We start from the raw sequence: 27,986 nt of genomic DNA, 5'->3' as shown, positions 1-27,986 counted from the left end.
CGAGCAGCAAGTGCAGGAACTGTCAGCGGTAACACCGGAGGTCTGTGGTCAGCTAAGTATGTTAGCCTGTTTGCGGACGGATAAAACGCGAAACAGCCTTTACTTCAGGTAAAATTATCTTACTAAACTTGACCTCTCAGCCCGGAACGCAGTTTTACTTGTAGTTGAGGTGGTAGCTGCACTACGAGTGGCTTTTTTTATTGGCAGAATGACTGGTTCAACTGTGAGGATGTTACCGCTAGCCAGCTGTTAGCAAGAAGCTGAGTTACATGTGGAGGTAAAGCTTGTTTACACTTCTTTTGCTGCTTTAAAACATCTCCAACCATCACACGAACACACATTTATTGTATCAGTTTGTCTTAACTGTGGTCCACGACTTGAGTTTTGGCTGCAGTTATCTTATAAGTTTGGTTTTAGTGGGCTATGTGAGGAGAAACATGTCAGTCATAAAGTGTCTGTTCTCAGACTGACCTCAAACTACATCTAGAAATGGATTATATTGACCTGAGCCATGTTTAATCTTTGCTACATTTCACATTGTGGATGCACAACATTGCTTACTATGTGTTAAGGTGTCTAACTAGCAGTTTGTGGCTCTTCCAGCTTGTTATAAGGGTTGTATTATTCATCTTGAATTGTTTAAATTGTGATGTTGTTTTGGTACAACTCAGTGATTCACATCTGTGGAGACTATTTAAGAGTAGAGTCTTTCCCTGTCATTTCTGCTGATCTCATCTGATACATTTGTTTTGCTCTTTAACAGTACATGTGAGGCAAAGTAAAAAATAAAATAAAAAAGAAGTAAAATAAGAATACTTCATTAATAACTGTAGTGAAATGGATTCCTGGACTGTGTCAACATGTATCTCACATAGTAATGGATCAGTTGTCTTATTTAACTGGGTTTTATCTTGTGTACTTGATGTGTAAGACTGTTTATGTTGCACAGAAAGCCAAATGCAGATTGTAACGTGTTTGTAAAACATACACATGCACTTGTTTTTTAACATGCTGTGTATTGTAAGTAGATTGAGGCTTTGCTTTGGGTGAAATAAAGCTTTAATATTTGCCTATGATACATTTTCACCTGCAGACATTTGGTGACGTAGTGTCATACAAAGTCCTCTTGCGCGCAGGTTAATATAACAATCTGTGCACATCAGCAGGTTTTGTGATGATGTAAATTATTCTCTGGGTCACACACGGCGTGTGTTGTGTGTGTGTGCTTATTTGGTTGTGTTTTGGACTTTTAAAAGAGAGCTCCCAGTGATGTTTAGGCTGATAGAAAACAGTTGAACTGCGCATAGAGTTCAGCTCAGTCGAAGCAGGACGGAGGAGAGCACAGAGCGCTGACGGTCGCTTTCGGCTTTATTATGCTTAATTTGATCGGTAATTGCCAATCAAACCCATCGGACCCATGGTGAAAAGAAAGAAGACACCACTGGCCGCTGAAGAGCAGGAAAATGGGTAAAAATAAAGAAGAGATAAGCACTTTATTCGGATGACGAGTGCACGGATGGGTTTCGTTGTCGTTTGAGCAGGGCGCTAAACTGAAAAGCGCTCCTATATGAAATTTAGTTGCATTTTTACCCTCGATTCTGTGCAATCCAGCCAAAGGACACTCGGTAAAACAAAATCGACACTTATTGAAATATTTTTGGAGTGTATCGTAATTTTTCCCAGCCTGTAATATGCATTTATTTGATGTTGTTTTGACGGGACTGGAGAGGGGATTTGAAACAAACAGCGGCGGCCATGTTGAGAGACAGGGATCGTCGTCTTTAGAAGTTAATTTCGCTCGCAGTTTTGCTCCTAATCTGACAGATTGTGTGTGAATGTGTGCCGGCAGCATGACACCGGGCTCCAGGGACGGGATCGGTGTGGATGGAAGGGGGAACCCGTCCAGAAAGCCCGAAGGCTGCGACGAGGACGAGAGCGCAGAGCAGGCGAGCTCGGAGCGCAGTACAAAGGAAAGTCCTAATCCATCAGCCGCGGCCACAGACCCGCACAGAACCGGGCCGAGCCTGACCCAGCACACCTCGGCCGAACCGGCCCCTGCGGGACACGACCAGCATCATTTTCTCCGATCCAGCGTCCGACCTCCGAGCAAGCGGATACGGAAGGATTCAATCGGCTCAGCCATCAATGGACACGGAGGGGCCAAAGCAAAAGGTACCAACAGAGAGAGAAGTGTGTGTGTGATGAGGAGAGCAGGCTATCACTGACATCCCAGCTGGGACTGTTTGTTTATCTGGTGGCTCACATGATGCTCTGCTCTGTGGCCCTGGTGGTGGTGTGTTCATCTCCTCAGGGGCCACAGGCTCCTCAAAGCACTGTGTTGCATCCTGGGAGCCACTGGACACATCCATCCATAGCTATACTTTACTGGTCCATGGTCATGGTGCATTGGGACACACACACCAAACTTTTTTGGGGGCATTTCTGAATCTAATAATAAGTATCCCCTTTGTCCAGATACAACATTTTTACTCAGAATACTACAAAAAAACAACAACTATAGAGTGTAATAATGGAATGAATGAGTGATAACACACATTTTAAAGATCCTAACTTTGTAAATAAATAGAAAGAAAAAGCAGTATTTAGTGCTTCCTGAATAGATTTATTTCTACAGTTTTTATAATTTCCCGTCATCTGTCACCTGGCGTGGGACCAAGTCCAAGTAGTTTCAGTTCATGTTCTAATCAAGATCATTGTCATCATCATTATTATTGTGATTCATTTTGTGATACATCATTTTTAACCAAACATACAAATTTTAAAATCCCCATGTTTTTTTAAAATAATTTATTAGTTTTACACTTTCTCTCAAGTACCCCCCTATAGTGCCATTGCATACCCCCGTTTGAGACACACTGCTTTAAACAATCTTTGTAATTATATTTTATCTTTTTGCTTTTCCATTAGAATTATTATTATTTTTTTTAACATTGTACCTCTTTTTAGAAAAGCACAGTTGACACGTATGCTATGATAACAACAATTACAGGCATTGTAACTCACAGGTTAATAATTGAGAAGCATCCTTGTCTTGTTGTTTATTTATCGGACAGGCCAGAAATGTTAGTTTGTGGTAGTTGGAGAAATTTACTTCAAAAAAGGTTTCGATATAATGGTTCTCTGTATTTTCTTAGGATTTTGCAGACTATTTCATTGACATGCACATGTCGACACAATCGTAAGTGTCAGCATTGAGCAACCTTAACTTGCATTTTTTTCTTGTGAGTAGAGTAGTATATGTGGGTATATCAGGAAATGACCGGATCTCTACTATATGCAAACAAGCCTCGGCGACGCTAACAGAAAGCTGCTTTTTTATGTTTTCATTCAAATTAAGTGTCACCCCCTCAGTTTCCACATCACTTATTTCACAAGAGTAAAAAGTAGGTGGGAAAGTAGTAACTCAGGTTCTCTATGAGCAATGTGGCTTTTTTTTTTTTTTTTTTTTTTTTTTTAAAAAAAGCATGTTTGCAACAAACTACATAGAAGGCCTTTTCCTCCTCACTAAAGAATGCTATGCTTTTTATGGAGTAAAAGTATTTTAGTAATGTGTTCGTGCTGCATGTCAACATTGCTAAATATATCTTTTTAAGTTCATCAGTCTTTGATCAGACAAACACATCTACAGCATGTTTCATCTATTTACGCTCTCTCTATTTGTGCCCATGAGAATAGAAAGTGGCACACTTTGTGTCATTGGATATATTATATTATACAAAGTTTGAGCATTCTTGCCAAAAAAAAGTTTTTTTATTTTTTTATGGTGATGCACTATTAGTTGCCAAACTGTTTTGAAGAAGCACATCAAAGCTGTGTCAGCATGTGGAGTTATTTTCACTTAAAACAATATAGTTCTTCTGTGTGCGACTGCCTGGTGTTTGTGTTGACTACTGTATTCTGGCTCTGGTTTGGAGCTCTGGGCTGGTGGAGTGAAGTTGGATTCCAGAGGTCAACAGGAGTTGGTTTTGGACAAGTGTGCTCAGTGCTGTTGACCGAGTCGGAGAGATTGATTGTATTGCCAGAGTCGAACCACATAAAAGGAGCACTGTTCGTTTGTTGGAATTTTGTTGATTCCCATAATAACCCATACTTTAGAAAGCTATTTGCAGAGGTGTGAAGTGTACTGACCGTGGCTCGGGTGGTAGTGGGTCGTCTTCTGATCGAGAGGTTGGGGGTTCGATCCCAGTACCTGACTATGTGTCGAAGTGTCCTTGGGCAAGACACTGAACCCTAAGTTGCTCCCAGTGGTCGACTAGCGCCTTGCATGGCAGTCCTGTCCCACTGGTGTGTGAATGTGAGAGTGATTGGGTGAATGAGCTGATATGTAAAGTGCTTTGAGACTGGTTCAGTGTGGGGATAAAGCGCTATATAAAATCAAGTCCATTTATCATTTACTGATATATCCTACTCAAGTAGATGTACTGTTACTTGATTATAATTGTATTCAAGTACAAGTAAGTCATATATAAAATACTCAAGTACAAATGAAAAGTTGCTCAATTGAACGGTAGTTAGTTACTAGTTACTTTCACCCCCCACATTTATTTTTGGGAATAAATCTTGCCACGGTTCCCTTGTATATAGTAAATATCTTGTGTAAACTTAAAAAAGGAACAATTGGAACTTAATTTATCTTCCACAAAGGCATCTGTATAAAATAGAATTGAATAAAAATGTATTGGTCTCTACAGCGGAAATTGACACATTGCAGCAACACAATAGAATAGCAGACAGAAAGAACAAAAATAAATACCAACCCAAAATATATACGACTGTGGGACAGACGTAAATTAGAAGAAAAAACAAAACAACTGCATAAAAAAAAAAAAAAAAAGTTTGTCAAAATGGACAATTCTTTATTAAATTAAATTAAATAACACCAATGAATTCAATTTAAAAAAAAAATTAAAAAAATCTCAAGCTCTAAGTATAGCTAAATTTATGAACTCTAAAACATTGCCATGCCAAATGTGCTATGTGGGTAACAACATAATAGGTAGAAACCACAACCTGAGCCTTAGAATGTGGGTGGGCATGTATTGGAAATGGCAAGACTAAGAACATATGGATTATGTTCAATGTACCGTCAAGAGACCATGAAATAGAAAAGAAAAAAAAATCACAAAAAGTTATAACTCAGTAACTGTTGGGTGAAAAAATTTCATGAGTTACTTTACATTCTTTTAAAACGTACTTCAGTACAAGTAAAATGACTGATTTAGAAAAATACTCAAAAAATTACAAGTACCCGTAAAATTACAGTAACGTGAGGTAATCTGTTACTTTCACCTTTGGATAATTGTATGTTTTCCTGTCATGATGCTTGAGTTACGGTTGTAACATTGTTGTTTCAGTGATGCTGCCAGACTCTGATTCTCATGTTGTTTTATAATGCTACTCTGGATTCTCTGTTTCTATGTAACACAGGGGCAGAGAATTGCTCCACTTCCCAGGGGGCATTGGGACAGTCAGGGCCTGTAGCTGGCTCATTGGGGGGAATATCTAAGGCTGCCAAAGGACAAGCTTCTGTTGAGAAGGATGAGCACGCTGGAAACCAGAAGAGGGCCCGTCGGCAGTGGGAGTCTTGGAGCACAGAAGACAAGAACAGTTTCTTTGAAGGCCTGTACGAGGTAAAGGTTTTAATCCGACCTCAGCCGCGCTACAACTAAACACGTGCTCTTCTTTGCTTTTAACAATCTCGTCTGCTGCTCCGCCCTCTAGTATGGGAAGGATTTTGAGGCGATCCAGAACAATATCGCAATGAAGTACAAGAAGAGAGGCAAGCCAGCAAACATGGTGAAAAACAAAGAGCAGGTGCGACACTTCTACTACCGCACGTGGCACAAGATCTCCAAACACATTGATTTTGCTGACGGTGAGCTCCTCTTTACACATCACACATGCACCTCATGAAATATGTTGCATGTGAAGGCATGATTTACCTTGTAACTGTACAAGATTGGCTGACAGTGCTCAGAGGGCATACGTTTCTTTGATACATATTTGTAAATATATGTCAGAACGTTTGTGAAAATGTAATTATTTTTGCTTTGATCAGTAAACACAGGAGAGCAGATCTGATTAACACAAGGACAGCACAGCTCTCCTTTGATTTCATAAATGATAAAAAATTGCTTAATTTCATTACAGCCTATTCTAGTGTGTGGTTGCACAGATGTTGTCACTCCTTTCCTTTTCAGTTTATACCAGAGTGCTGAAGAAATCCTCTCAGGAGCTGTACGGTCTCATCTGCTACGCTGAGCTCCGTAAAAAAGTTGGAGGATGTAAGTGATGGTCGTATTATGGTCCTGTACTACGACGCTGGCTAACTTGTTTTTGGGCTAAATAACTTCATAACCTGGTCCCGACCAGGTAGATACTATCTGAGCGAGTCCAAAAGTCCTTTCCTTTTAACCAATCAGTTCTCTTGGAAAATGAGCTGCTCATTCTTAGATGATCCTGGTTGGTGCAGACCTGAGAGCTACGTTTAGGAAAGAAAAAATATTAATGGATAAATGCAATCCTTTCATTTACTGATGACATCCTTTAGGAAAGATATAGATTTACATCTGATGGACTGATCTATAGTCAGCTGATGAAGACGCTCTCTGTATACGCAGACGGATGACCTCATTCATTCATTCATACGCTATAGTGACGCTGTCAGCATCAGCAGGAACATACCTCAGTGAAACACTGTGCTCTCATCCCCAGTGTGTGTGATAAATTTAGGACTACCTGAATAGAAACACGTCTGTGATGTAATGAAGTGAAACTGATCAGAGCCCTGTCTGTGTCCGTCTATCATCTTATTGCTTAGTGCTGTGTGATACAGTATATGTCCCAATATAGTTTTTCTACCTTAAAATTATATAAAATGAATGGAAAATTGGTATTCATTATATGTTTTATTATATATAGAAATAAACAAAAAAAAAATCCCAAAATAAATCGCACTTGAAATGTATATCCTGCTTTGTAGTACAGGTGCTCTCTGAAAGAGAATGTTTGGTTAGGTGAAGCCTGCTAATGGAGATAAATCCCTGATATACTTATCCAGCTTCATAGTACAGGCCCTATGGGTCAGACTTAATGTTTGTTAAAAGTGTTTCTGTTTTGATGCTTTTAGTTCAAGACACAAGGGAAGCGACTGTCATGCCTGATCCCAGCCACAGGAGACGGCTGCTCCCTGAGGTGCAGTGTCATTAACTGTGACTCTGTTTCTTTCTTCCACAGTGATGGATGACAAAAATGCAGCAAAGTTGAATGAACTCATCCAGCAGGGGTAAGTCAATGAGAAAGGTCAGGGGCTTTTTAAAAAACATAGAAGTGTGTTTATTAACTCGCATTGAGCGCAACATTTCACAATTACACCTGTTAAAATAACAGCAATTACACAAAAGTATACAAACCAACATATGGTCATAATGAAACATCAGTAGACTGTATATGGCCTAAGTTTGCATGTTTTAAATAGATGTTTGCATCCTGTTTTTTGCAGGGCCACCACTGTGCGCTCCAAAGGCAGGAACCTTCGCATCAAAGCTCCCATGTGTCGCGCTTTGAAGAAACTTTGTGATCCCGACGGTGAGCACGTGCACACACACGGCCACCAACAAATTGAGACGGGAGAACTCAAACCCACGTCAGCACTGAAGATTCAAGCTGCATCATTCAGAGGGTGTAGGAGGGTGGAGATTAAGTAAAAATAAATAAATATATAAAATAAAACAATGACAGCGTGTGTGGGCTTGTGGCGTTTCTATAGTAACTAGGGAAAAAATTGAGGAGCAGGAGGAAGGTGGAAAACACGACTGTGTGAAACTGTCTCTGTTCAATCACGCTGCAAAAAGATTGATGCCAATCAGGGTAATTGTGTGTGTGTGTGTGTGTGTGTGTGTGTGTGTGTGTGTGTGTGTGTGTGTGTGTGTGTGTGTGTGTGTGTGTGTGTGTGTGTGTGTGTGTGTGTGTGTGTGTGTGTGTGTGTGTGTGTGTGTGTGTGTGTGTGTGTGTGTGTGTGTGCGCGCGCGCGTCCGCGCGCCTACATTTTGTGTTGACTAGCATTTTCTATTAATCAGTAAACACACTTAGATTATTAGAAAAGATCATTTCAAAATGTCGTGAGGAGCTTTTCTGACATCTCATGGCTGCTTCAAATCCTAAAGAATCAGGACATGCACGGCCTTGCTCTCTCATACTGAACATGAAGCAAAATCAGTCAAAAGCGTTGAATCTGTGACTGTGTTCGAAATAGCATATTAATGTACTACTCATACTAAATCTGACGTCAAAATGAGTATGTAGTGTGTTCACATTAGATGGTATGAAAAGATTGAGTATGCGAGAAATACCTGGATGTATACTATATGGGGACTTTTTTAAGTATGCACGATGGGCACACTAGTCATATTCAACCGCCCCATGATGCATTGCGAGCGGAACGTAAAAGCTAAATATCAAATATCCTCTTTTCAAAATAAAAGTATTTCTTCTTGTCTTCCATTAGTTTTTAACCCTTTTGTAAATAGGGCTCTTGTTTTGAAGTTAACTGGAAGTTTAGTCAGTCGCACAATGGATGGTCTCCAAAAAATTTTTAAATGTGTTTCTGCAGGGTTCGTGGATCAAATGACCACATGTTGATATTCTACTTGATATTTAGCCTCAGTGTGCTTCAGGTTTTTGTTGTTGTAGGTTCGAAATGTATCTTGGGAAACTTGGAAGTATATTTCAGTGGGAACGCTCATCATCCTTGTCATACTAATAGTATATAGTAGACAGTATATACTCATCAAGCATGTAGTATGTTAGTATGCAATTTTGAACACAGCCTAAGACTTCAGATCAGCGCTTCATCCTAAAACTTGTCCACACCTGTGTGGCTCTTTAGATTGTTTTTAAAACAGTTTCACGCTGATGGTGTTTTTTTTCTTACTGTTTTAACTTACACTAAAAGCCTCCTCAAAGCTCATTGAGTCGTACTCTCTCTGCAGGAGTGAGTGATGAGGAGGACCAGAAGCCGGTGCGGCTCCCCCCAAAGGTGGCGTTGGAGCTCCAGCCGCGCAGTAACCGCTCCTGGGCTCGAGTTCAGAGCCTCGCCCACAACCCTCGCCTCAGGTCATCTCAGGAATTCAATCATTAAAGACATTCAACAGATCATTGGCATTTCTAATGCGTGCTTGTGAAACACTGTTTTGGTACCTCCTTCATTAAAAACTGACATTAGATTAATGTAACTACGGTAATAACATTAGTAACAGAGGTCGACTGCAGTTTTGCAGATATTTGACGCTGTGGTCACACATAACAAAGGGCTTGAAAATAATTCTTCCAATTATTTTTTTTTCAACGCAGGATGATGGTGGAGCTCCACAGGAAGGTTTCCAGCCTCATCGAGTATTTAAAACAGAAGTGGGCTCACCACGACCAGCGCATTGTATCCTTTCAAAACAAAAGCCTATTTTATTGATGTTTTCTTAGCGTATCAGTAAGTAATTGCTATTTTTGTAGTTGCTTAAATCATCTCTTTAGTACCTAGGTTCCCAAAGGGGTTCTCAAATTATCATAGGGGCTACGTGAATAGAAATTAAAAACAGCATGACAACATTGGAAACTAAAATAAAAATACAAGAGCAGTCTGGAGCCTCCATGCATTGCCACCAATTACACATTGGCCTCTGTAGGTCTACCCTCTAGCGGTGACAGTGAAGCAGTTTGGACAGCAAATATGATGAGCAACATTGCTTTACGCTAGCCACACGTGCTGTCAAGACCTTGATGCCTTTTGCCACCATGTAGGCCCCTACTTTATGTGAAAGTGGAACAAAAACAGAAAAAGACTTTGCTTGGAGAACAATTATAGACTCTTAAATTCCACCAAACATCACAGTTCTAAGCATCCTCTCAACCTCACTTTTCAAATTAAAGTTGTAGTGAGTTTCAGGGTATATTACTGCTATATGTTCAATCAACAAATGTTTGGTAGAGTTTTATCCAAAATGAAAGAGAGAGTTTCTCACTGAAAATGCCAGTAGGCTAATTGATTTAATAAATCCAGTGATAATTCTGAATAAAATGTTTTATTGTGTGCTTACAGAATATTATTATTATTATTTTATTATAATATATTATTCCTCAACAGGATAGTTAGAAATCAGGGACACATTTCCATGTAGGGCTACATTGTATATGACATAAATTATTGTGTTTTTTAAGTGTGCAGGAGTAGGGGGTACAATGGCTCCAGGTTAAATGTCTGAAGGGGTACATGACTGAAAAGTTTGGGAACCAGTGTTGTAAAATATTATTTTTGGGGTAAGTATCGGTTATAAGTGTGATCTGTTCCTTAATCCTGATTTCCAGCTCCAGAGTCTCATAGAGAGGGAGGCTCTTGAGGGGATTGATTCCAGCACCGGCTCTGTGAGCAGATCTCCACCTGAGGACCTGTTTCTGTTCCCAGCAGAGTGTAGCACTCTGACTACTCTACCTGGGGTGTCCCGTGTGGTTCACTCCAAGGCTTCATGCACTGTACACTGGGTCGAGAGTGGGAAGAACCGCCCCAACGTCAAGGAACTACCAGCCGCCCATATACTGGGCATCCACACGGCTCCGACCTCTCGAGGTGCCAATAAAGCTGGACGTGCGTCCTCGTCTGGTTCTTCAGTGACTGTTGGTGGTGAAACCCGTCGGACTGAAGCCTTTAGTCCTGAATCATTAGCTGATGATTCAGCAAAGCTCGAGGAGAAGAAACCCTCTTCTGTATGTGATCCTTTTTCAGTTCAGCAAGCTCTGCCAGAAGATGGTAACGGGTTTGGATCTGTTGAGATTAGTCAGACCAGTACTTCTATAGAACATACAGAGAGCCTAGCCCTGACCAAGGTTACAGAGAATGTATCAAGTTGCACTGAGTGCTTATCAGAGCAATGCAAAGATGAGCAACCCTCAACCATGACCCCTCTCGAGGGCAGCCAGACACCTTCAGCCAAACCTCCAGTAGGAGGCTCAGAGGAGTGTGTGACCCAAAGCTCTCCGTCATCGATCAAAGAGCGGACTGTTGAGCAGATCAGAGAGGAGGGCTGGAACGCACGAGACTCAGAGAACGTCACGCTGGCTGAGCTCTACCTGATGTTTGGGAAACCAGGGAAACTGCAGCTGGAGTACGAGTGGCAGCCCAATGTTGGTCCCAGCAACCAAGAGAACGGACAATGCACGACCCCACCCACGCCCAACAGAACCAATCGGGTTTTACAATGTCTGCTCAAACTGGTGGCAACCGAGGTCAACCCTAAACCTTTGGTGAGTAATAGTATCCCCATCTTTCACTTTCAGCTGAAAGTTTTCTTTCTTTTTTTTTTTAACTTAGTTAGCTAGCTAATTAGGGCTTCAGTAAACACAATTTGTTCAAAGGTTCACAAATGTTTCTCGTGGCCGATTGTTTTAGAAACCCAAGTAGACTTGGGGCCAAAACTCATATCTCAATATTTTTTTTCAAAAGAAACAATTTGGGTTGAATTTGCTGATGCAAAATACCACACAAGCCAATTTATTAACAAACAGCTGCACAATATGTGCCACTTTTGGCTTTATCTCTGATAAAGGACAGCACGTGTGAGTGAGTTCTGTAGTGTGGCTTGTTTAAGGGAAGGTCTGGGTTAGGACGTACTCAGTAATCATCTAACTGCTTTCTATGCTGTTCTGAGAAGGTGCAAAAGCCGTGACTCCTAAAATGAGTATTTTTATACAAAATTAGCTCTAAAATAAAAAAAATCGATCGATATAGCCGATATTATCATTTTCTATATCACCAAAATAGAAAACCTGATATATCTTTACATCTCAATATATTGCCCAGCCCTACGTAGACTTAAAAAAAAGCAACAAGAAGCAGCATTCTGGGAACATAATAACAATAATGGTCGCACAAATAATATGAATATTACTTGTAACATTATTACAATATTTTGCTAAAATAATAGTGGAGTTAGGTCAATAAAACCAACATTTATACATCCAGGTCCATGTCATCAACAGCATCTGGATTGTTGCACTTTTAAAACCCCAGATGTGATAAAGTCTATGTAAATATTCAACCTCTCACCAGATATTTTGCAAGGAGTTACATTTATTTATTATTTGGTCTTAATTAATTAGAATTTATTCAAACACAAAAACAAAACACTTACATGAAGGAGAATTAATCAGATTAGTTTCATATGTTTGCTCTATAGCAGTGGTTCCTAACCTTTTACGGGTGATTTTTCTAACACAAATTTCTGACGATTCCAGAGATGTTTTTTCTCTGGAATTAATTTTTGACCATGTTTGTTATATTGTGTTACAAATACAGAATAACCAGCATTAGTGCACATGATTAGTTATACAGTATTTGAGAAAGTGAGAGTATAGACGACTTTTGTTTGAGATTGTGTATGGTAAAGAATAACAATTAAAATAATAATAGTTGAAAAAATATAATAGATTTATATATAATTTTATTCACACTTTTTTTTATCAATTACTCAACATTGCAGGAGGCCCCAAGGTTGAAAAACACAACAAAACAGTGTTTTTGTTGTTACAGGAAGTGTTTTTGTGTTTTTCCCATCAGACCTCAGAACTCTGCTCCACGGCCACGTCACCGTTCAAAACGAACCAGGACGAGCAAAACCAGACACTCACGCCTCCAACTAAAGGTGCTGTGGCAGGGGTTCGCAGCCCCAGCTTTGGCCGCCAGCAGGCATCAGTTCGTGTGGCTCGATTACAGCTCCAGAACGCTGGTGCTACAGGTTTGTGTGGCTTAATGTGTGTGTATCAGAACTAGGAATGTGCATTGCCATGAATCTAACAATATAATACACAATTTCATACAATATATCCCGCTACTAAACAGTATTGATATCACAATGTCAATAATTACAAATTTCACTATTACAAGTACAAAATGGTATGCGATACAATTAATTTTATTATTTTTAAACTTGTTTAGAAGAAGTAAATGGTAACTAACCTTAATGCAAGTACCGATATCAAAAACAAGTGGTATGTTTATAAAACTGTCAAATTACATTTTCAAAAATGTTTTTTTTAATTATTTAATAAAAAGTAACCACATACATCTATAAAAGTTCCCAGTATGTTTTATCAAAATAAAGTGCAATCATCTTTCAAGCTAAAATGCATTGAGGAGTGAGGTAAAATGGTAAATGGACTTGATTTATATAGCGCTTTATTCCCACACTGAAGCAGTCCCAAAGCGCTTTACATATCAGCTCATTCACCCAATCACTCTCACATTCACACACCAGTGGGACAGGACTGCCATGCCAGGCGCTAGTCGACCACTGGGAGCAACTTAGGGTTCAGTGTCTTGCCCAAGGACACTTCGACACATAGTCAGGTACTGGGATCAAACCCCCAACCTCTCGATCAGAAGACGACCCACTACCACCTGAGCCACGGTCGACCTTTAGGTAGTTTAACAAGGTCTTGTTGGTCCACTGACACCTAGTGACTGGGCGTTTTCGTGCTATGCATACGGTAGCGCAATTAAATGTTTTTTTGTTTTGTTTAAAAACACGATTAAAAAGAAATCGATTTGGAAATTTTTGGATCAATACCATAATCGTGTGGTGAAATATTGTGATATATCGCAGAATCTGATCTTCCAGCACAGACAGCAGAAAGCTTTCCTTCTGTGTAGCTTTCTGTATAAAATTGGCAACATTTTGTTTCTATTGAAATGTAAAAATCTTAAATGCAGTCCTTTTACTGTCCCTGTGTACAGCAGATGTTGTTCTCCTATCTGTTTGCTGCAATTGTTTGATTTTTTTATTTACTGCATTAACTTTGGTTTGTCAATAACAGCCCCTCGTTTTTCCTCAGGTGGGCGTAACCTTCCTCGCTCTCTGCTGGGCTCGACTCTAGGCACTGATTCTGAAGGAGGCGTGTTCGCTGTTCCCACCACGCTGCCCCCCAACAGCTCACGCCACAGTCGAATGTTTTCCCCCAACAAAGAGGCCGAGCTCGCCCTGAAACAGCAGCTGGACTCCATCAGTGTAAGAAGGAACAGAATCAGGCAGAAATGAATGATCCCTGATATTTAATATGGTCGCTTTGTGTTTGAAATATGCTCACCTTCATCTTAGCATCTGATAATGGGCCGATTAAGTCATTTAAATTTGATTTATCATTGAATCTTGTGGAAAGTAAGTGGACAATATATAAAGATTCAAAATATCTCGAGTTTTCTATTTTGGCGATGTTGAAAATTGCAATATCGCCTCTAACAATATATTTTTATTTTTATTTTATTGCATATTTTATATTAAACTACTTGTTTTAGGAGTCACTGCTTTTATTACTTCTCAGAACAGCATGAAAAGTACAGTTAGATGATTACTGAGTGCATCCTAACCCAGACCTTCCCCTAAACAAGGCACATTACAGAACTCACTCACACATGCTGTCCTTTAGAGGAGAAAAAGACTAAAGTGGCAGATTTTATGGAGCTGTTTGTTACTAAATGTGTCTGTGTGGCACTTTGCATCAGCCAATTTAAACCATAACTGTCTTTCGGGTAAGACTTTGCATTAAAAATATCAAGATTTATATCGTATAACGCCATTTTGAGATAAAAATATTGAGATATGAGTATGAGTTATCGCCCAGCCCTAAAGTAATGACACACACACATACATTTGAAAAAACATTGAGATCCACTTTTTTTCTCTGTGCAGATGCAGTCAGATCTCTTCCTGTCAAGGCAGAGAAAACCTCGGAACAGACAACTGAGGAAACCTCTGGTGGTTCAGGTGGGATAATCAAAATGTTTCATTCCTTCCAGGAAGTGTATTCCAAGATTGTTGTGTTTTTTTTTTCACTGATTAAGTGTGTTTCCTGTTCGCAGCGAACACTGTTGCCCAGAACTACAGGAGACACTCCACAGCATGTGTGCTCCTTCTCCATCCTGTCCAACTCCTCCGCCACAGGTAGGACAGTCACACATCATAAACTACATTGTTCTTTTTGAAGGCAGGGGTTTTAAACTTGGTTTGCTTTCACCTTCTTAACAACAGCTCTAATGTCTTGACTCTCACTTCCTGTTTATCCTTTCAGGAACTGGATCGTTCCGGCCGATTCAGACACGTCTCACTCCTTCCTCCCGCCCTCTCCAGTCCAAAATTTCCCCAGCAGTGTCTACTTCCGCAGTCGCTGCGGAACTTTCCAGTATGTATCTATATATATATATATATATATATATTTTTTTTTTTTTAATTTATTTTTCAAGCTGCCTGAATTTTTTTTTTACTTATTAAAATCATTTTAATTTCCCAAATAACTTCTGTCAATTTCTGTTTTTGATGTGTTATTGTGTGTCTTCAGCTTTTCGTCTTTTCTTGCTGTTCCTAAAGCTTTCTGTCTTTTAGGCGCTATCGGCCAGGCAGCCAAATCTGCAGGCATCATCCCGGGCAGCCCCAGTCACCAGCTGGACCCTCCTTCTGTTGAGGACGGCGCTGCGCTCGCCTCTGCACCTGTTACTGAAACTGAACACGAGGTCCTCCATCAAAATATACCAGAGGTGAGGAAATGCACACGCAGACTCACTTTTATATTTTAATTAAAGATCTTCCTACGTTTAGAGATGCATCTCTTATTTACATTTAAAGGAGCAGAGGGCAGGATTTGTGAGAAAATAAACATTAATTTTAAGTCTTTGAATGCTATTGGGTGATGCAGTGTTCAAACCCAAACAGAATGAGCCCACACACAAATGTCCCCCTATTAGTGATAGAACGATACATCGGCCGGCCGATATTATCGGCTGATTTTTGCGTTTTTTACGTGTATCGGCATCTATTTTTTACTTGTTCTTGTTCTACATCACCTGTTTTTAATATCTGTTAATGGTTTTTACTTGTCGTTCTACCTCAACTTTGTTAATTTCAATAAATGTTATTAAAACCTGAGACTTGTACCATTTGTTATCATCATTGTGTAATTTTAATGATGTGAATTGAGGGAGCAAAAGTAGTATCGGCTCAAGAAAATCGTCAGTCCGTATCGGTCATCGGCTAAGGCTGAAGGATATTAATATCGGCATCAGCCCTAAAAAAAAATTAATATCGGTCTATCCCTACTGAACAGACTGTGCGATGCATTTTTTTACTGCAATTCTCAGCCTGAATTTCCAGCGTATTCCTGCAGACGTGACATCAAATGACGCTGATGCGCGTTCTCGACGACTTGGGGAGGCGTCCACTCTGCCGGAAATAATGAAGTAGAAGAAGAAGATAGCTTGGAGACTAGAAGAAGATGAGCACGGTGGACTTACCTACTGTTTGGTTCTGTGGAGGCATGTGCCGAGGTCCTGCAGTAAACGGTCACGTGAGCGTCGAGTAAATAAATAACTGTGTCACAGTTAGAGTGCGGATCGACCCAAACCCGACAGGCATTCAGATATTTATATCCGAGCTCGACCCGTAACAGACAGTTAAGCTTCATTTTTTCCTCGTACAATTGACATATTTAGTTTGTTTTTTGGTAAGCCCGCTTTAATTAACAAACAACTATTAAAGTCATCATCAGATCAGAGCACAGGGTAAGTGAACGTCAAACCCAAACAGAGACGCAGTGGATCTATTTACATAATCCATGTGTCAAAGATAAGAATAATCCATGTTATTGTGCAGAAAAAGGAATGTGGCTTCAACACTGATTTCCTCTGCTCCATGGTCCTGCTGCTGGCAGGAATGGAAAGGACACTATGTGACCGAACCCAACCACCAGTTCTAAATATCTGTCTGAACCCGACGGGTCGGGTCGGGTCGGGTACCGTCAGGCTTTGGTCGGGTATCCATCGTCTAGTCACTCCCGTGCCGGCCTGGCTGATGACTGCAGTTACACTAACGGCCGTTGTTTCACTCTACAGTCTGATTTCTTCATCCTTTAAGTGTCAAAGTAATACAAGTTTGAAACCCTCAATGACATTGAGGGAGTGTCATTTGTTATTTACTGTTATGTGTTTTACTTTGAAAGTCTTTGTGTATGCGGATGTTTTAAAAATCCCACTCATTCTTCAGCTGTGTTCAGTCTTTTTGCATCATGAATGTTTTACTGTTAGATGTGATTCTTGGTTCCCAGTGAGCGTGCTCAGACTGTTTGTCCTTCCTGCTACAGAACGGTCTGCCTCCTCCATCTCCTGGTGTAACAGGTGGAGACTCTCTCCTGTCTCCGTCCAGCGTGGCATCACTCCTCGACATCTCGCTTCCTGGCCCTCCTGAGGAGGCCCTCACACCTGGAGAGCCTCAGACACACATCAGTGACTCCATCATCGAGCTCGCCATCAACTCTAACCATTACGGTACGGACATGGATCACTCACGCTTTTATGATAAAGGTTTAGATTAAAAATACCTCTGAGGGCTGTGTGTTATTCTTTGCTCTACGTCTGTATCTCATGTTGTTTGGCTCTTTGTGCTACAGGTGAAGAAGCTTCTCTGTCTCCATCAAAGCTCGTCTCCACCGACGCCTCCAAACTGTTGAATTCGTCTCCCTCCGTCAGCCCGTCCAGAGGCTGGATCCCGTCCCCGAGCCACGACCCACAGTGGTACCCCAGTGACTCCTCTGACTCCACACTGGGATGCCTCCTCTGTAAGTCCAGCTTAGCTATATTCATTTATATACATCTATATATATAATCAGTTAATGCTGACTCATTGCTCGCCTTAGTTTTAGTCTGTTTGAAATGTCTCTGCGCTGATGAATTCTTTGCAAATTGTGAAGCTTCTTCTTCTCCTGTTCTGTAGCCAGCATGGTGTCTCCTGATAAGAGCAGACGGCCCACTCTCACCCCATCAGGCCCCTCCAGTGGCACAGCTCTGCTTGGTCCCAGTCTCTTGGACTGCAACTCCCATGATTCCTTTCAGTCTCGTGGCCTTCCTGACGTTGCAGAAGTAAGTCAGTTCTCATCCCGTTATCACTTAAAGAAGCGTCATTTAGGATCCAGTTTGTTTGTTAAGGCCAAAAGCTTTGCTTTGGTTCTAAACTTAAAGTAATTAAATCAACTAATTATTTTTCATTGATTCATTAGTGTTAAACATATAATATACATGATATAGGCTATAAACATCCATTGACAGTTTTCCTGGTATCTTGTAAATTTAAAAAATACTGTGAGTCAATAAATAAATAATCTCATCCTCTGGAAATTTAGCATATGGGAGTGTTTTTAAAAAAAAAAAAAATTTTACACCCCCGTCACATTTAAAGTTAAGCTAAGTCAAAGTTTTTTCAACCTTAAGATTGTGACCCCATATGGGGTCGCCCAGAATTCAAATGGGGTCGCCTGAAATGTCTAGTAAATTATGAAAAAAATTCTGATTAAAATTATATTTTTTTAAATATTCTTTTTTTCAAATTAAAACACTGCACACAATCTCAAACAACTGTATTCTATACTTTCACTTATTTAACTATGAATCTAGTTTAAAAATACAGTAAGAAAAATGTAATAATTATATAGTTAATTAAAAAATGTTAAAAATAATGTTTTTGTAATTTTTAAAATGATTCTTCTTTTTCAAATTAAAACACCACACACAATTTCAAACAACTGTATTCTATACTTTCTGCTCCAGTAGAAACATTTAATAATTAAATAGTTAATGAAATATTAATAAAATTAAAAATTATATTTTTCGCATTTTTTAGATTATTCTTTTTCAAATTAAAACACCATACTCGATCTCAAACAACTGTATTCTATACTTTCACCTCATCAAATATAAATCTAGTTTAAAGAAATGCATTTGAAAAAATTAGTAATAAAAAATAAAAAATAATATTTTTGTAATTTTTTTTAATTATTATTTTTTTTCAAACAACTGCATTCCATACTTTCACTTCCTCATATATAAATGTAGTCTCATCACTTTGGTGCTACTCGTAACACTACTGTATATCACACAAGTTTGTGTCAAGCAGAAATAAATGTGTGTTATGAGTTTGTCACACCACAGAAACGTGTGTCATTGACCACTGAGCCACATTTGAAAGATGAAAAAAATCGCTAAGTATATAAAATTAGGTCTCAAAATAATGGAAAAAAACCACTTCTCTGCTCTGAAACGCTGGGGGCGTGTCAGTTAGAGGCGTTTGAACCACGCCCACGTGCAGGAAGGGGGTCGCCACCTCCGTGTACTGTGTATATGGGAGAGAGAGTTCTTCTCCCATTGGTTTCCAAAGGTGCTCGGATTGGGCGTCAGCAGAAAGGTCTTCTCCACCTGAGTCTGAATATGTCCATCTCTCCTGGCTAGAGTCAGAACTGCGCCTGCTAGAGGCGAAAAACCAAATCGCGGTGTATAAAAGTGCTCATTTCATGGAAAATGTGGCACCAGTGGACACGTTTTATTCCCGAGTCTGAATATGTGCTTTGTTTTCGGCTCGGGGACGAATGGCGCCTGCTGGAGGCTGCGGAAGTTTGGTGTGCTTCAGCAGCAGGCAAATGTTTATGCTAATGAGGGCTCCATGACGTAAAGCGGCTATGATTTCTGACCCGCCCGTTAAATCCTGAACACAGAAATTTTAAACAGTTTGTGAAGCCGAGCTCCACACTTACATTATAAATGGTTAAACGGCTTTTTACGTGTTTTAAGGAATATATTTATGACCTATTTAATGTGTTTAGAAGAAAATGGCTGAATTTGCTTTACACAGACTTTAAGGTCGCCAGAAATTTGTGGTCACGATCCAAAAAAGGTTGAGAACCATTGAGCAAAGTCGTTAATCCAAGATTTCGATGTGCAGCAGTAAATAAATATTAAAGTAGTAGATTATCTGCCTTAATTTAACAACTTCTCACCGTCTGCATAGGAAAAAATGAATAAATATTTAATTTTGTATGATCTCACAAACCTCGCTGTGTATTTTGTTGTGACAGTGGTTAATGGAACAGACAGGAACAGGTTTATCAGTGCTCATATGTTCTATTGTCAGGTGGATTCTCAGCTGGCCTGTATGATGAGTGAGAGCAGCGTGGACTACATCGCTCGTTTTAACGACTTGGCCCAGGAGCTGGCAGTGACTGAACCCTCCATCCATCCTCCATGAGGAGTAGAAACACCCAGTTACACCAGCAGGGGAACGGTTCTACCTGCTGGACGTTCTGCTTCTATGGAGGACACGTAAAGCCATGCCCTTGTTTGTAAAAGTGCAATAATTATAGAAAACCTTGAGCTCCGTTTGAAGCACTGAACTGTTTCTGAAGTGAGACGCCCTTTAATAAAAAATTAAAAAAAACTAATGACAAAAGCATTTCAAAAAATAACTCATACAGGAAAATATGCCATATCAGGAGTTTCTATCCACTGATTCTTTTATTTTGTAAGGTCTTTTCCTGCTGGCCGTGTGCCTAGCATCTGACTGTTTTAATCTCTGCTTATTTGAGATCCCACGCAAAAGAAATCAGTTCCTCTTAAGTGAAAAACACGTTTCTGCTTTTTCTTTACATTGTGCAATTAGCGTAAATAATTGTGGATTTTTTTTTTTTTCACGTCGCACAAAATTTATTGAAATAATTTTCTGAATTTATCTCATGAACCAATTCTTCTTTTAATGGTAAACCTAAACTCATGAACCAATCACCTTAAACACCCACTATCAGAAAAACAATCATTTATCAGAGTTTTTTATTTGAAATTGTTTTAAGAGTTTAATCATATACCACACAATGGGTTTTATTCTGAAAGCAGGGCATCAGGTGTTTGTAATGAAAACACTAAAGCAACAATTGCATAGTTTGTTTTTTTTCCCCGTATTCCAAGTGGATGCTTCTAAAACACTATCGATGCCTGTTTTACACATCTTTATTTTATTTATACTGGCTGTAAGGAACACACAATGTGAATGACTTTGACTGATTGCCGTCACAGCGTCACTGTCGTGCAGTATTTTATCCTCATTCCATTTTAAACATCTTTCCAGCACTTTGAGGTGGAACCCACAGCTCCTGGTTTTGAGGAGGGTTTGTTTCTCACACAGAATAAGCTGCAGGTTTGACTTTTGTTAAGAGGATTTATTTTGTACAGAAAGTACTTCCAGTGTTTACTGCGCTTTTTGTAACATAATGTAAATAGTTATTTGATTTATTTATTGCTTATATTTCTAAAAAAAACAAAACAAAAACAACATATCAGTGTATAACTTAACTTTGAGATGACATCCACAGAAGTCAATTTGCGGTTTTCGAATTGTCAAAAGGTGTTTTTATTCTGTGTATGAAATGATAATTAAAATCGGTTTGTTTTTTGCATTTGTGTTGTTTTCCTTAGCATGTGTTTGACGTAGTGGAGACTCAATCAATGGACAATGACTGACTCAACTGAGGACCTGCAAATCCTTAAAAATAAATTGTAGAAGTTTTGTACAATTTAAATTAAAGTTCCTTTCAAACTTTTATTAAAACAAACTTACAGCAATAACCTGTACAAATGGAAAAAACCTCTTGTACAACCATGAAATCCCTGCTTTGCGCCAACCGACCACCATCTCTGTTTACGTCCTCAGTCGTCTTTTGGCTTTTTCTCTTTGCGAGCGCGTGAGGCCATGAGCCTGAAGAAGAGAGCGGGCCATAAAGCGCGGAGGTAAACGGCCAGTGTGGGGAGGAGTCCGGCCAGAACCACGTCTTTGCTTTGGTGTCGCACCGCCGTTAGCACTGCCTGAGCTACGTCTGTGGGGTCCCGACCCGAGGCTGTGGTTTGATCCAAAACTGAAAACAGCAAGAGAAAGAAACGCGCTCAACGAGAAAGTTCAAAATCAGGGTTAGGGTCAATTACATTTTTAATTTCAATCATGCTTTAAATGATCCATTTTCAATTACAACTATTTTTTATTCCCTAAAAGTCAATTATGTTCTCTAGTAAGTTCAATTACAATTAATCACAAATACTAATCAAGTCTAAATAACCCCATAAACTTGTGTTTAAAATACACTAAAAACTATTATCTATAATCTAATTTGTTTGTCATTTAAACCATAGAACTGTAACATGGTTTCCCAGTTTTGCGTTTAATTATAATTGGCAATTACGATTACAAAGTCAATTTTTTTTAACTCAATTACAACCAGGGTTGGGATCAATTGTAATTGCCTAATTGATAATTAACTACAATTATGACATAATTATAGTTGTAACTGGAAATACTTGCTGCTAATTGAATTGTAATTGATTTCATTGTAATTGGCACGGAAATTACATAAAAACTGTAATTTACAATTGAATTGAACGCAAACCTAGGGAACCATGTTATAGTTCTATGGCTTACGCAGTTTAATATAATAGTAAATGATTTTACCATGTAAATAAATTGAAAATGAAGGATATAATGATTGACGCCCACATATCAATACAAATATTTCCATTGATTAGGAAGCCTAACAAGGAAACAAATTAGATGATCATATTTTTTAGTGTATTTTAAGACATGGGTCAAAACTGACCCGTTAGCATTAGAGATGCTAACAGAAAGCTAACGAGGAAGGGGACATTTTATGGCCTTACTTATTAAAGACTCGGTAAGTGTGATTAATTGTAATTTAACTTTAGTAATTGAGAACATAATTGTAATGGACTTTCAGGGGAAAAATATTAATTGTAATTTTAATTGGAAAACATGACTAAACGTAATTGTAATTTAATAATATAATTGACCCCAACCCTGATTACAACTCAGTTACGATTACAATAGCAACCGATTTTTTTTCAATTACAATTCTAATTGTTATAATTGCAATTAATTACAAATGAAGTGATTACAATTATAATTGACCCAAACCGTGATTTAAATCAATGACTATTTACAGTCAGCGATGCTGATTGGCTGTGTTTTCCCTCTGTCAGGTAGTGACACAGATGTTTCTCCTTCTGTCTGATGAGTGATCAGAAATGCAGACTTTGCTGCTCCTTAAAGCGTGAACCGACCCATTTCTAGAAAGTTCCGTCTCACCTCCATACTTGGATCCGTCTCCTGTGACGGCGTTGACTGACAGGTTGGTTCTGATGTATCCAGGACTGATCACCGTCACTGGGATGTGGTGCTCCTCCAGCTCTGCCCTCAGACAGTCAAAGTAAGCCTGGGTGGCGTGTTTAGAGGCCGCATCTGGACCACAGACACACTTTGGTCACCATCACTTCACAAACCTCCCTAGTTCATCAGCTTTGATCAGACGAGTCACTCACAAGCTGATCGATAGGGGATAGATATCCTGCCCTGCACGCTGCTGATGACCACAATATGACCCCTGCCCTGTCGTAGCATGGGGGGCAAGAGGGCTGTGAACCACAGAAGATAACACTTTTTATTAGAGTCCATTATCATCAATTGTCCTGTTTTAAATACACCTGTTTCACCACATTCGCCTCATCATTGAGCAGAGTTCACTTTACTTTTAGGCAGTGGCTATCCGTACGGTTACTGTATCAATATACAGACATTCTATCCATACACAGCGCCCCCATTGGCCAGTTTAGGTCACGTGACTAAGACTAAACCTAAACCTAAACCTAAGACACTACGTACGTGTACTTCGGTGACCGTACCAATAGTGTCGGAGGTTATCTGTACGGCAACCGTACAAATACACACTATTACTTTTAATAACGGTTTGTCAGGATGGTAACACACACAAGACTTTAAAATGTTACAAAAGACGTCTTAATAAGTATTTGTTTGAACGTAACTAATGTTTTATTGTTGGATGATTATTCTGTTGAATTATTAGACTCTGAGGTACTCACAAACCCTTCACAATCACTAGTTTTAATAGTATTTCAATCTTATTATATGTAATTTTAACCATTTATCTTAGGTTATCGTTCACATATTATATATTGCATTTCTTTAAAGTTCTGTTGTTTGTGTCTGTTCTTTATTAAATACTATTTGGGTAAATGCTTTAAATAAACTCACTGTTGTTGGTGTTATTTAAATTATTCTCTCTCAGTCACGTGTGTTTTTGTGTGTCGTTTTGTATGTTTCTCTGTTATTTTTGTGTATTTTGTAATGATCTTGTGTGTTTTTCTCTCTTTTTTGTGTGTCTTTGTTGTCGTTTTGTGTGTCTTTGTTGTCGTTTTGTGTGTCTTTGTTGTCGTTTTGTGTGTCTGTTGTCATTTTGTGTGTCTTTGTTGTCATTTTGTGTGTCTTTGTTGTCGTTTTGTGTGTCTTTGTTGTTGTTTTGTGTGTCTTTGTTGTCGTTTTTGTGGTCTTTGTTGTCATTTTGTGTGTCTTTGTTGTCAGTTTGGGTGTCTTTGTTGTCGTTTTGGTGTGTCTTTGTTGTCGTTTTGTGTGTTGCTGCTAAAGGTAAGTCATTTTCTCTCTTAGTGCGTGTGTTTTTTGTGTCATTTTGAGTATTTTGTTGTCTGTTTTTTTTTATTATTCAGTAGATTTTTCTCTTATTTTTTGTGTTTTTGGTGTCGTTTTGTGAGTCACTGGTATTATTTAGTATGATTATCATTTGTAACTAAAAATAAACAAATAAAACCCCATATTTTGAATGTTTTATTTGTTTATTTTCCTCTCTCTCTCTCTCTCTAGTACCCCCTGTAGTGCCATCGCATACCCCTAAGGGTTCACATACCCCCATTTGAGAAACACTGATTTAAATTAAAGAAAGTATTTAGGCCATGGTCTTTAACAACACCTTTTTCCTTGCTTGGAGAACTTTTAATAGCTACTGATATTTCATACAGTGTTGATATTATTACAGCCAATCAAAGCAGCCCACATACTGTATATCTATGTAATGCTCTGAAACTACAGTAGAACATACCTGTCAAGTTTTGGATTTGAAAATAAGGGAAATTTTCTGGCGCCCACTACCAGCGTCCCACCCGCCCAACCAAGCTCCAGTATCCCTTATATTTTAGGATAGGTGTACAATAAATCTAAAATACCCACTTATCAACCACTTACTAAATACATTTATGTGATTATAATCTGGTAGGTCGACCTTTATTAACATTGAAATGCTGTGAACATTCCTACTAGGGCTGGTGATATGGACCAAAACTCATATCTCTATATTTTCTCAAAATGATGATATATAATATAAATCTAGATAATTTTATTAAATGAAGTCTGACCAGAAAAACAATTCTGGGTTAAATTTGCTGATGCAAAATGCTACACATGGACATTTATTAACAAACAGCTGATCAATATGTGCACTCAGAAATCTATCTATGAGCTTTATATGTTGTTCTGAGAAGTAAAAGTAGCGACTCCTAAAACTAGTATTTTGATACATTATAAGCTATAATATATATATATATATATATACATATATATTGAAAATAAGGAATATATATGTAAATTGATATATGAAATAATATAGTTATTCTATATCGCCAAAATAGAAAACTTGATACATCTTGAATCTCGATATTATCGCCCAGCCCTAATTCCTAAATTATAAAACAGCCTAAATATAAACATAAATGTGTATATGAAGCACAAGTGCTTATTTAATATACTTACAGTTCAATACGTTGCATATTTACTGTTAATTTCACATTGTTTGTCTTTAAGTTAAAGATTAACATTTTATTTTCATTATATATTTATTATAATTTTTCATGATCACTCATGTGGTTCTCTGGTTTTCACTAATGACTTATTAAACACATTTATTACAGACTTTACATCCTTTAACACTTTTTTAAAGCAGTGTATATTTGTGGAGCTTGTGATTGGCTGATTTTTCATGGTGACTTACATCGTTCCTTCCACTGTGGTAGACGTTAAAATATCAGTTATTAATCTAACAGAACGTGTAACTGTGTCACATCCTGCTGCTCTTTATGAAGATAAACTCTCTGTCACATTTTACAACGTATTTACACCAGTTCTTAGTTTTTCTCACCAGAACGTCTTCATTCATCATCTCTGTTCTGAGTTGTTTCTGGGTTTGTTGCCGCTGTCAGCACTAATCTCGTGAGAACTGTCACTCAGGCCATTTCAGGTGGTAGTTCTCACGAGGCTAGGGACAGCGTTCAGTTTAGAAAGGAATCTTTTAATTATTATTACATTAAAATACGGGATATTTACGGGAAAATACGAATATGGGAAGATGGCGGGAAAGAGGGGTAAAATACGGGATACTTGACAGGTTTGCAGTAGAAACAGTGAATGTAAATGATGGATAAATAAAACCAAACTATAAATAACATCAATCTGAGCTTTCCACCAACCTTGAGTCAGAGCGATTGGTCCAAAGTAATTAGTCTCCATGACGTCACGGTGAACTGAAATGTGAGTGTCCAGTATGTTGCCGCGGTAACTGATGCCAGCATTATTAATGAGGACATCCACATGTCCATGGCATTGAAGGATCTCATCTGCAGCTCTGTCCACAGTGTGTGTGTCAGCCAGGTCAAAGACCACAGTGTGGGGTGTGTGTGTCTGCAGAAGGACGAGCAACACCAGAGAGAGAGAGAGGGAGAGAGGGAGAGAGAGAGAGAGAGAGAGAGAGAGAGAGAGAGAGAGAGAGAGAGAGAGAGAGAGAGAGAGAGAGAGAGAGAGAGATTACTAACGTGCTTAATGAGAATGGGTTAAATTAGGATTAAACAAACACTGGGATTTTCATTTAAATACAAAGATGTTTCTTTTCAAATATGAGCACCAGGGTTGGGGTCAATTACATTGTTCAATTACAATTGTGTCTTCAATTACCCATGTTCAATCACAAATCAATTACGATTATGTTGACCTGCATTTTTTCCAGTTATAATTAAAATCACAATTACAATTGTTCCCTGAAAGTCAATTAAAATTACATTCTCAATTGCTGAAGTTCAGTCACAATTACAGAGCCTTTAAAAAAATTACCCTATAAAACATACAGTATCTCTTTCTTGTGTTAGCATTCTGTTAGCATCTGTAATGCTAACGGGTCAGTTTTAACCCATGTCTTAAATCAGCAGTAAAATACTCTAGAAAATATGATCTATCATCTAATTTGTTTCTCATTTAATAATTATTAACTACAGTATGTGTCAGCTATAGAACTATAATATGGTTCTACAGGTTTGCATTTAATGAAATTGTAAAATTCCAATTTTTATATAATTTAATGCCAATTACAATTACAAAGTAAATTATCAGATCTCAATTATGATTACAACAGCAACAGGTTTTTTCAATTACAATTACAACTATAACAGGGTTCCTACAGCTTCAGTCAAACTAAATTCAAGACTTTTTCAGACTTTTTATTGTCATTTGAAATTCAATTTAAGACCAACTTCACAGTGAACACAATTAGATCAAACAACGCCACATTAATTACACATGGTTCGGGTACATTTTTTTCCAGTGCAGATGTACAACTGGCGGCCCCCAAAGTAAACACACAAAAATACACAAAATGACAGTAAAATACACAAAAAAAACCCAGACTAAAATAATCAGAATCACACAAAACACACAAGACGACTACATAAACAGCCAGAAATCTATGAAACCACAAAAATACAAAAAATAAAAACCATTAAGAAAAATCTTTGTTGGACATAAGGCTGAACGATTAATTGCATTTGCGATATTATCGCGATATCATAACGCGGAATTTTCTAATCACAAAGGTTGCAATTTTTTTATTTATTTTTTGTCTTGTCCTGTTAAGTTCAGAGAGTGTTTAAGAAGTGCAGGGCACATGTTTACATGTTTCATGAAACGTGAAGTTAGTTAGATATGTTGAAGAGGTAAAGCCACAGATTTGTTTGCTTTATTGTTGTAATCTGTGCTTTAAAATGTATATTTTATATTTCTTTAAAGTTTAAATAAATCTGAAACTGTTTATTATGAAACAGATTGATTTAATGCTTGTGTTCATTGAAAAATACATGACAAGAGGCCCTTGAAAAAATAATCGCAATATTGAGGAAAATAAAAATCACAATTAGATCAAAATCCAAA

The 27,986-nt window shown here is 38.5% G+C and overlaps 2 protein-coding genes across 6 annotated transcripts in view; one reads left to right on the top strand and one right to left on the bottom strand.

The window, feature by feature from the left end:
* On the top strand, positions 1-21,616 carry LOC114468705 (protein cramped-like). Of its 5 annotated transcripts, XM_028455742.1 has the most exons (21): positions 88-108; positions 208-277; positions 1,850-2,172; positions 5,449-5,651; positions 5,743-5,896; positions 6,222-6,305; positions 7,258-7,306; positions 7,523-7,608; positions 9,012-9,135; positions 9,373-9,454; positions 10,381-11,313; positions 12,626-12,803; positions 13,900-14,072; positions 14,754-14,828; positions 14,924-15,005; positions 15,133-15,243; positions 15,444-15,595; positions 17,194-17,377; positions 17,500-17,667; positions 17,823-17,968; positions 20,010-21,616. In XM_028455742.1, exons 2-21 carry the CDS (start codon positions 270-272, stop codon positions 20,121-20,123), a joined length of 3,429 nt encoding a protein of 1,142 aa, XP_028311543.1. In that variant the 5' UTR covers positions 88-108; positions 208-269; the 3' UTR covers positions 20,124-21,616. The 5 variants fall into 5 exon arrangements, with proteins under 5 accessions (XP_028311545.1, XP_028311544.1, XP_028311542.1 ...); XM_028455744.1 differs by lacking the exons at positions 88-108; positions 208-277 and adding an exon at positions 1-40; XM_028455743.1 differs by lacking the exons at positions 88-108; positions 208-277 and adding an exon at positions 7-56.
* The window catches only part of LOC114468231 (dehydrogenase/reductase SDR family member 7B-like), an 8,853-nt gene continuing 2,308 nt past the window's right edge, over positions 21,442-27,986 (bottom strand). Inside the window, exons 2-5 of the mRNA XM_028455011.1 lie at positions 26,261-26,471; positions 23,252-23,344; positions 23,019-23,171; positions 21,442-21,780 (exon numbers count right to left, since the gene is read on the bottom strand). Of these exons, the coding sequence (XP_028310812.1) occupies positions 21,575-21,780; positions 23,019-23,171; positions 23,252-23,344; positions 26,261-26,471 (663 nt within the window). The 3' untranslated portion in view covers positions 21,442-21,574. The remainder of the gene's footprint in view (positions 21,781-23,018; positions 23,172-23,251; positions 23,345-26,260; positions 26,472-27,986) is intronic.

This window comes from Gouania willdenowi, chromosome 8 (assembly GCF_900634775.1).
Source record: "Gouania willdenowi chromosome 8, fGouWil2.1, whole genome shotgun sequence".
Taxonomy (NCBI): Eukaryota; Metazoa; Chordata; class Actinopteri; order Blenniiformes; family Gobiesocidae; genus Gouania; species Gouania willdenowi.
The sequence above is the reverse complement of the archived record's forward strand: the minus strand, read 5'-3'. Positions and strand labels throughout refer to the sequence as shown.

Excerpts from the sequence above, each read along its gene's own strand:
- LOC114468705 (XM_028455741.1), top strand. The coding sequence starts at position 59 with ATGTTAGCCTGTTTGCGGACGGATAAAACGCGAAACAGCCTTTACTTC. Across the intron at positions 2,173-5,448 it reads CGGAGGGGCCAAAGCAAAAG|GGGCAGAGAATTGCTCCACT; the intron begins GTACCAACAGAG and ends TATGTAACACAG. Across the intron at positions 14,073-14,753 it reads AGCAGCTGGACTCCATCAGT|ATGCAGTCAGATCTCTTCCT; the intron begins GTAAGAAGGAAC and ends TTCTCTGTGCAG.